The sequence below is a fragment of the Equus caballus genome, chromosome 23 (genome assembly GCF_041296265.1).
Source record: "Equus caballus isolate H_3958 breed thoroughbred chromosome 23, TB-T2T, whole genome shotgun sequence".
Taxonomy (NCBI): Eukaryota; Metazoa; Chordata; class Mammalia; order Perissodactyla; family Equidae; genus Equus; species Equus caballus.
Genome location: NC_091706.1, coordinates 22,379,412 through 22,388,571, shown reverse-complemented (window position 1 = coordinate 22,388,571; position 9,160 = coordinate 22,379,412). Strand labels below are relative to the sequence as shown.

The following is a 9,160-nucleotide window of genomic DNA, read 5'->3' as shown; positions in this document are numbered from 1 at the left end:
GGTGTGGGCTGCTCTACACTTTCGTTAAGGCTAAGCGAAGAGGCAGGAGGCAGAGCCCACCTCCTCAAACTTCATCAGGGAGGAAGTGGGCTTTTGGGGGCACGTGAGATCTCTTGGTCAACAAGAGCTCCAGAGCACCGGTGACCTTTTAGAAGCCAGAGGAAGCAATCAGTAAGAGCTGAACTCACTCCTCCTTTTCCCTAAGCACAAGCCCTGAGTTACCTGAAACCCATGCCCCCAACACAGGACGCAGAAAAGACATCACTATTATTAGAGAATCATTTATTGGGGAGAATTAATATTCTCCACAAGAAGGAATGATTTTGCGGTGGGAAATTTTCCGCTCTCGAAACGCTGGAAAAGCGTTTTCTGTTGACATAGAGACGGGTCCCTAAACAGAGTGCCTTTAGCAGTGGTGAGAACAGCTGGAGGCCCCTGGGCCGGCTTGACGCCTGCAGGTGGAGCTTGGATGGGGCACATGCTCCCTGCGGGGCACAGATAAGGGACGCTTCTGATCCAAGAGCTGATCTTTAAACGCCATGACTTTCTGAGGGTGTCTGTTCTGGTCTCTGATCCGTCTAGAACATGTAGGATAATTCTGGCCAGCAAAGACAACTTCTACGTGGTGGCAGGACTTAGTGTTTGGCACTTTACAGGAGGGAGCCCTGTAGTTGGAAGGATGCCCCTGGACGGGCTCTGCCTGGGCCTGTTCTTCGGCCTTCTGCCAAGTTTTCACAAACTTCCTCAGGGAAGGAAGGGGCTCTTGAGGGCGGGTGACCTCTGCTGCACAACGCTGCCCCAGTTTCTCCACTGGGAACTTCCCAGGGACCGTCCTGGTCTTCTGAGCCGTGGTGGTCCCAGTAACGGCAGCTCTCCCTTTAACCAGGCCTCTGCTCTGTGCAGATGATATGGGGCTGCCCTTTTCCTGGGGATGTTCTTGGTTCTTGCCCTTTGTCCCAGGACGAAGCCATTGAAAAATGTGGTTCATCTTTTTTCTGAGCAGACTTTCAGGAGGAGGCTGTGCCTTCTGTGATGAGGTGTGGGAAGACTTGCTCCCAAGCGTCCCCTCTGATGCTGTGATCTGAGTAGCGAAAGTCTTTCTGGTAGGTTGGGATGTCCCCAACCCTGCATCCCCTCCACCAAGCTCTTCTTTGTTGGGGCCCGGAGGGCTCACTCTCATTGTAGCTGGTGGGAATTTCTTATCCTCGTACCTCTTTAGGTCTTTCTTAGGGACCCAAGGCTCCTGCCGCTGCTGCCTGCTGATCCCACTGTCCTCCAGATGGACATGCAGCACCTGGGAAGCTCCCATGTCCCCAGGGGAGACACCGTGGGCATGAGTCAGTGAGGCCTTGTAAGTCAAGCTCTCTGAGGCAGGGGACCTGTCAGTGTGTTGGCCTTGGACCTGGCTCTGATTCCTCTTCTCTAGTTTCGACTTTAATTCCCTCAACAGATGTTCCTTCAGATCCGATGACTTCGGGTCTTGGGGAGCTTGTCTTTTTGGTGCAGGGCTTTCAATGGTCCCAGTAATTTCTATTTTACTGTGATTCCCACGTCTCATTTGGGAGCTTCCTGGCTTGCTGGTTGTCAACACATTACCAGTTTTTGACTGCAGAGCGTTGAGCTCCTTGGCCCTGAATATGTCCCTGGCCGTGTTGTGCACGGAAAAGGGTTCCGACTTCATCTTTTTGTCCTGTCGCCCTGCTCTTCTATCACTGGGACTCACTCTCTCATCCTTTGTCTCATGTTTGGCACCAGCTTGCCTTGCAGGCAGCTCTGGGGGGCATCTGTTGCCTAGCTGAGTAAATTTCTGACTCGCTTTGCCTGTGATGCCACAGGTGACAGGCAGATGAGTCTGCCTGGCACCCTTACTCCTCTGAACAACCTCTGCAATCTCTTGGTTGATACCAGAGGGTGATTGTCTCGGCACCCCTTGTCCCTGCCTGCCCATAGGTGAAGTAGCAGGGCAAAGACGATCCAGGACCAGGGCTGAATTTGTTGTTTCCGCTTTTTCTTGAAGAGCGGATTTAGAGCTTCCTCTATGGGGCTCGAAGCCCCTGGATTTGGAGTCCACTTCCAAAGTTGGGTTATTTGAGGGGGCGCAGTAGAAATAGGGCAAGGACTGGGATGCAGCATCTTCCAATTTAAACGCCTGTATGGATTCCAGGACCCTGCAGGGAAGGCCCCACTCCATCGTCATACGAAAGCTTTTAATATGGGTTTCCATCATCTGTTGGGCACTGGAATCAATGAAGCAAAGCTCCTGGAAGGTATTCAGGGAGGAGTCCCCACCCACTGAAGGTGGCAGACTCCTCTGTGTTATTTGGGTGCGGGATTTGTCAGAAAGCAGCAATGTCTGCTTGCTAGCATGCCATGAACTGCGCACCGTCCCAGGGAGCCGAGCCTCACTGATTTCCTCAAACTTCTTGCTCAAATGTGCTTTGAGGACATTTTCAAGTTGTTTCTGATCTAGACTTTCCTCCAAGGCCCTTGAATTTTTCCCTGACAGACTTGCCACGTGACTATTTAGGTCTTTCTCAGAGTCATATGCCGGATCCTTATCTGAAGAGCTCTCTGGGTCACTCAACAGGTGAGCTTTTGGGCCGTTCTCTGGGCTATGCCCCTGATCCTTCCCCATCTCCTTCTCTCCCTGAAGCAGTTCTGAACCCCTGTCATGGAAGCTTTTGGATTGGCTCAATCCAACATTTAGATCTTTGTTCACCGAGATCCGTGAGAGTCCACGATTGCTCTCTGACTTAGCTATCTCTGAGAAATCTCTTGGAGGCATCATCAGTGACAGACACTCACGGATCCTGCGGGGCAGGCCCCACCGGTGTTGGATGAGCCTCTTTCGAAGGTGATGTTCCAGTTTCTTCCTCAGCTCATCACTGAGAGGAAACTCTACGGGAAGGGTGGAGATGGAGGCATGGGCCTGGGAGGCCTGATGGTAAGGGAAGTTGGGAGCTGAAGGACAAAATTCCTCCTGAGATCTTTGGACTACAGAGGGCGAACCCCACAAACTTTCCTGTTGCTTCTGCAACACTTTCCATTCCAGTTGTTGAATTTCAGATGAGGTGAGAGACTCTGATTCATCCCGGGGTCTATGGTGACACACTCCACAGATCCTTCTCTGGGGTAGAGGACCAGATGGTAGGATTGGGAGTGAGGATTTAAGGTGGGCCTGGGACTTGACCTGAGTGAGAGGTAGGGGCTGGGATTGGGGCAGGGTTTGAGGCAAGGGTTGGGGCTGGATCTCAGGCAAGGATGGAGGTGGGCGATGGAGAGGTACCGGGGATTCTTGGCCCATGGAGGCATTTGAGATGGTATTGAAAAGGAAGATTGTGGTGCAGTCACTTGAGTCACGGATAGCAGAGGGCAAGGACTCGCTGTGCAGAGATGGGAGACCCCAGAAGAGCTGCGTACATTTTTCCTGTAAATGGTCCTCCAAGATTTTAGGATATGGGGGCTGCCCATGCATGTGCAGCTCCTTTGGTTTGCCTGCACTGCTCCAAAAAGGAAGGGAGAATGCTGAGTCACACTCATCAGCATTTGACTCTAGCATTTTCCGCGAAGGATTTAGTGGGTAGTCTGGCCTAAGTTTTTTTGGAAAAGAACCCTTCTCCTTCTCCTTTTCCCTCCACATCAGGAAATCACTCCTCTTTCGGACTTGTCTCTCCAGGAGTGCCAGGACATGAGGGCTGAGAAATGAGAGGTTACCACGCTCTATAAGGTTAGCTGTAGGGTGTCTCTCCAGAGAGGACTCTGAAGAATGGAGAGCAAGAAACTCTCGATTAAAAGCACATGGTGCCAAGGTGGAAGGTGCTAAGAACAAGTCTTTGGCACAAGCTTGCCACCAGGATAATTCTGAAATTGACAGGCTTGAATGGTCAGTGCCTCTGATTGTTGGGACATAAGTGGACAACCCGCCAGGGCTATCTGGAGATGAGTTCTCTGGAACAGACTTCAGTAAGATGGAAACCGATTTAGATCGAGCCACAGTTAAAGGGTGGTCTGTCGGTGGTGAGACAGACAGGCTTGGTGGTGTGTGATGACAAGCCAGTGAATCAGTGGGATTGATTATCTGGGACAAATTTGGTGAGGGGTTAATATCTTGGGAAAGGGTGCGGTCAAGAGAGAAGATCGTATTCAGAGACAGAGTGGTCTCTGGTTGGAGAATAGGACCCGTTGCCTGGGTGTCATGTGGTGGGAGAGGGGGAAGGGCAAGGGGTTGGGGTGGGCAATGGTCTGCTGGGAATTTGGACTCCAAGGGAGGAGAAGGCTCTGGTGGCATAGAGTGACCCGGTGGTGAGGGTGAAAGAAAGCCAGCTAAGGGTGTCGTCGGGTTAGGTGAGAGAACGGAGGGGGGCGGTGGGGAAGGGTCAGGTGGAGGGGATGGTGTTAGGTCTCCTGGAGGGACTTCTGAGAAGGCAGAGGACAGAGTGAATGATGACTCAGTCCCAGAAGCTGTGGAAGCCATAGAGGACACAGAGGCGGTATCATCTTCCAGGTCCTCCAGGAGCCGATTGATCTCAGCAGTTGTGCTATTACACACCTCACAGGAGGGGTCTGGGCATAATAGTTGACGAAAGCGGGTGGTATCGAGAGGCCGGCCTAGGGGCCTGCGGGAGACAGGAAGTAGAAAACTGTAGCCAGGACCAGAACAAGGAAAGGAGGACCTGCTGGCCTGTCAGGGGAGGGGCCACCTGAAGCCTGCTGCCCCTTCACAATGCCCCACATCTATGACTTCACCATACACTCAGCAGCCCTCACCCCAAGGCCTTCATTCACATACCCGTTCCTATGGCAAACCCCTCCCATGACTACTGCAGGCTGTACTGAATCCCTGGAATTGCAGAGAACATGTTAAAGAGGGATCAGGAAAGAAAAGACTAGTCACCTTTTCAGAATAGAAATTAGCCTCCTTTTCTCCTCTCTTTCCCTCTGGTAATTTCTCCAACCTGGGAAATCAGAAGAGTGAATTAAACATGTAATAAAGGTAGAAGCATAGGTGTTACACAGGAGTCCCTTTAGGGGAGACCCTTGGGATATTAACGGGATGTTAACTCTGAAAGCCCCAAGAATCAGTAGATGTGGTCAAACGGTCAATGATAATATTAATAAGGTTCACATGTGTTTGTTGCTTCGTTTATAAAGCACTGTCACATACATTATCCCATGGGATGTTCAAAACCACCATGTGAGGAACATAGGTCAATGGTTACCTCAAAGAGGAGTCTGATCATCCAGGAAGTCAACGCAGTCTCTCAAGGTCAGGAGACAGAAGTTCTGACTCTTGACGTCTCCCACGGCCACGCACTGGGCAACACCCATTGTCCAGGCCCATCACTGCTTCATGCCCAGAGCTGGGCAGAGCAGGAGTCTGAGAAATGTCTCGGGTTCTGACTACCTTCCCATGAGCCTTTCCTCTGAGGCCTCTCTTTTCTGAGAGGGACTCTATCGAGCGACTGACATCCTCAGAGACCATGGACCTGGGACCTCATGGAGAGGACAGGAAGGGTCACCCTTGGAGAGCTCAGGTGGGATAGCTGGAACCTTACCACTTGATGTTCCACCTTTTCTTCTCCTCTTGGCTCTGCCCTGACGCTGAGAACAAAAAGCAAAGAATGAGGAGCGAGGACTTAGTTGTCTTGCTCCTCTCTCTAGGAAACTCAGATATTCATCCAAGATTCATGTCACTCTCTATTTTTATTGCTAGCACTTTGTGTTCTTTCCCTTTCTGAATTTCTAAAGGTGATAAGATACTTTCAATTTTTCCTTCTTTGAAAAACTCGAAGGAGGATTTTTGGCTAGAGTCCACACTTGATCTTCTCAGTCAGAAGTCCTCTGCTCAAGGAGGGCATAGACTCTGAGGCCCACAGTCACATCTGTGCTTCCTCAGATAGGCCCCTGTATCCTGGGACAGAGCTCACACTCCAGTGTCTGCTCAGAGGCTCAGCACTGCTCTCCTGATCTGCCCAACACAAAGGACGGTTTGGTCGAACGACGCCCGACATGGGAACGTGACTCATGATCCAGTGTTGGGAACAGTGTCCTCCTACACAGATCCCAAACTCTCTAAATAACCTAATGCAGGGCCGTGAAGTCACTGATGGGATTTTATCCAGGAATCCTCCACCACACCCAGATGGTCTGTGAGTTTTAAATGGGAAACAGTCCCAGCTGAAGCCCTAGTCCTGCCTGGCCTATTCCCCTAGAAGGATGACGTTCTATCCTCTATTCAGACTTGCCACCTTAGGAGTCTCTCTGGACCAACTCATTTAAAAATGGGGGACTAGAAATGGAAACAACAATAAAAAATCCCTGTTGGTGGCTTGCCCAGGGATCCTTACCTTTTGGTAGATTTTGGTTTTCCAGAAGGTTGGTAAAGATGGAATCCCCACCAGGAAGCACAGGAACAGAAGAAGCAAGCACAACCCACACACGATGGTGAGGTTGTGGTCGCTATCTAAGAATGTTGAGCAGATGCTCAAAAACAACTCAATATGGCTATTCAGAAATGAGAGAACATTCCATTGACTGAACTCCATTTTCTGAATCGCAAGGCTGCCTGAGGCAACTGAGCTCTGAGAGTGTCCGCACTTGCCTATAATCCCAGGCCTGCATCACAGAGCACTCAAGAGTCACAAAGGGTTTCAGAGGGTGGGGGAGGGGACATGCAGAGGGTGTGCCCATGGCCCCTTCCCTCCACCAGCCCAGCTGAGCTCTCCATCCATCCTGGGCCCTCCCCTGCCATCCTATTTTCCAACTCTGTCCGTTCATCACATCATACAATTACATTAATGAAATTTTCTGCCTGTTCCATCTGTACTCCAGATATTACCCGGGCCCCCTTTACTGTTTGGAGAGCTTGACTTTGGTTTCACCAATTCCACTGCCTCGAAAGTCTGAAATGCTCCCTGGAATTTTTGCTTGTACTCAGACATTTACACTCAGCATCATATATGTCCTCAAATCCATCTTTCCCTTAGAATGTTTTTGCCTTACATGAACCCTGATATAGAACTTAAAGTTCTTCTTTACTCATTGAGTTTTGTGAATGTTGAATAACAAATTTTAGTTTTTTGCTTCAGTCAGCCTTTACCGTCTTCAGCCAGTGGGGCTGACTCAAATAATTGAAATGAAGAATTCATTATTCAACATTCACAAGACTAAAATCAGTACAGGCATACATCACTTAATGAAAGGGAGATGTTTTGATAAATGCATCATTAGGCAATTTCATTGCTGTGTGAACATCACACAGTGTACTTACACAAACCTAGGTGGTAGAGCCTACTACACACCTAGGCTATGTGGTGCTACCCGTATGGGACCACTGTCACATACGTGGTCCATCAGTGACCGAAACATCGTTAATATTGTTACGTGGTGCGTGACTGTGGTGGATGACAATGACACAATGGAGTACCATTTTCAAGGCTTCTAAAATGTAGCTGGGAGGCCATTAAGGAAGTTAATCTCCAAGGTGAGAACCACTGCTGTACTTAAAGCTCAGTTCTCAGCATATCACCCCTTTGCCCAATACCCTTGATGGCCTTCCTGCCAACAACCACATGAGTGCCTGTGTGTGTGTGTGTGTGTGTGTGTGTGTGTGTTTGCGCGCGCACGCGCCCTTCTATCCAAGGCCTTCTGCAGTCAAGCACCAGCTCATGTGTCCCCACGCAGGGAGGTGTGTTCCACAGTCATCCTAATGGGTTACCTGCTCTTCCCTCTGCTCTCCTGCCGCCTCTCTCTGTTAATGTTGGTTCCTCTGCTAGAAATACCCACCTCCTCCCTCTCCTTGTAGAAACCTTACTCATTCTTTAAGGCACACTTAAAAATTAATATTTATCTAAGGAATCCATACTTGTGCCTTTAAAACCAAATAGTACTGAAGGCTTTATAAAGAAGCGTGACGGGCCCTCCCCAACCTCACAACCCCAGTCCTTTCTATCCCCCCACTTCCATTCCCCGTGGAAACCACTTTAGCCATTTCTATCGTAGCTGTTCTTGTGTTTACCTCCATTTATATAACTGGTAGGCGAATACTTGTATTTAAAAGTAATTTTAAAATATTAGATACTAACTTCTTGCCGTGGTAGATAAAATGTGAGTAGGTAAAATTGCAGGTGGATGAAATTTGGTCGACACCTCCTTCCCCTCTTCTCTCTTCTCAGTCTGTCCTCACTTAAATCTTTATTCATGCAAAGTTCATCTTGGCGTGGAAGGTGACCCCTTTCCTGGAACGTGTTCAGAGACTGCTCCTCCCCTGCTCCCACAGAGCTGTGTATCTCTCTTAGTGCACTGTTCCCCTTGCCCTTCCACGTTGGAGTTATCTATAGAACAGGTCACACAACTGTGGTCTTTACTGCTGTGTGCCCGATATTGGTAAACCCTGCTCTTCTTCCCTGTCCCTCGCCATCTCTATACCTCTCTGCTTTGCCGGTCTCTGGGTGGGGGGAAACCAAAGTGGGTACTTCACGTGTGCCCTGAAAGGCTGGGACGCTGGTCGTTCACTCTGCTCTCTCTTTCCCTGAAAGGAGAGCTCTTTCTAGCTGAGGAGTTCCCTCTTAGCACTGAGTAATGCCAGCTTAAAGGACGGGGTGATGCAGGCAAAATGAAGCTGTTCTTCTTTCTCTTTATGTGTGGTTATTCTCACATTTTTTGTTCTGCTATGTTGCTAAAGTTTCTTAAGGGGGCTTTAGAGCTCTCCCAGAACTCTTTTTGACCATGGGTAGGTAGCAGTCTAATTGTTGATCTTTCTTGGAGGACAGAGGCTAAGATCTCCTACTCCCCCATCTTGGTGACATCACTCACTAACACATCGTTCAGGATTTTTCATTTATATTCATGAGGGATAGTGGTCTTGTCTTTGCATGTGATGTCTTCACTTGCCGTTGAAATCAAGGTAACTCTGGCCTAATAGAATGATGTGAGACCAGCTCTCTCCTTCGATATTTTCTGAAATAGATGGTGAGAGATTGGGATTATTTTCTCCATTAATAGTCAATGGAATTCACCAGTTGAGTCATCCGAATCTGGGCTTTTCTTCCCTGAAAGGGTTTTAATTACTAATTTAATTTTCCTGTTGGTTACAGATCTATGGAGATTTTCTATTTCTGTTTGAGTCAGTTTTGGAAATTTGGATCTAAGAATTTGCCAA

General features: G+C 49.1%; 1 protein-coding gene across 2 annotated transcripts; it reads right to left on the bottom strand.

Annotated features, from left to right (window-relative positions):
- Positions 1-265: 265 nt before the first annotated feature.
- LOC138920333 (spermatogenesis-associated protein 31D4-like) lies at positions 266-6,639 on the bottom strand. Of its 2 annotated transcripts, none has more exons than XM_070248412.1 (4): positions 6,348-6,639; positions 5,556-5,601; positions 4,895-4,955; positions 266-4,616 (listed from the first exon to the last, which is right to left on the bottom strand). In XM_070248412.1, the coding sequence occupies exons 1-4, from the start codon at positions 6,543-6,545 to the stop codon at positions 407-409; spliced, it is 4,515 nt and encodes a 1,504-aa protein (XP_070104513.1). In that variant the 5' UTR covers positions 6,546-6,639; the 3' UTR covers positions 266-406. The 2 variants fall into 2 exon arrangements, with proteins under 2 accessions (XP_070104513.1, XP_070104514.1); XM_070248413.1 differs by having other exon boundaries at positions 5,220-5,601; positions 6,348-6,582.
- Positions 6,640-9,160: the final 2,521 nt, after the last annotated feature.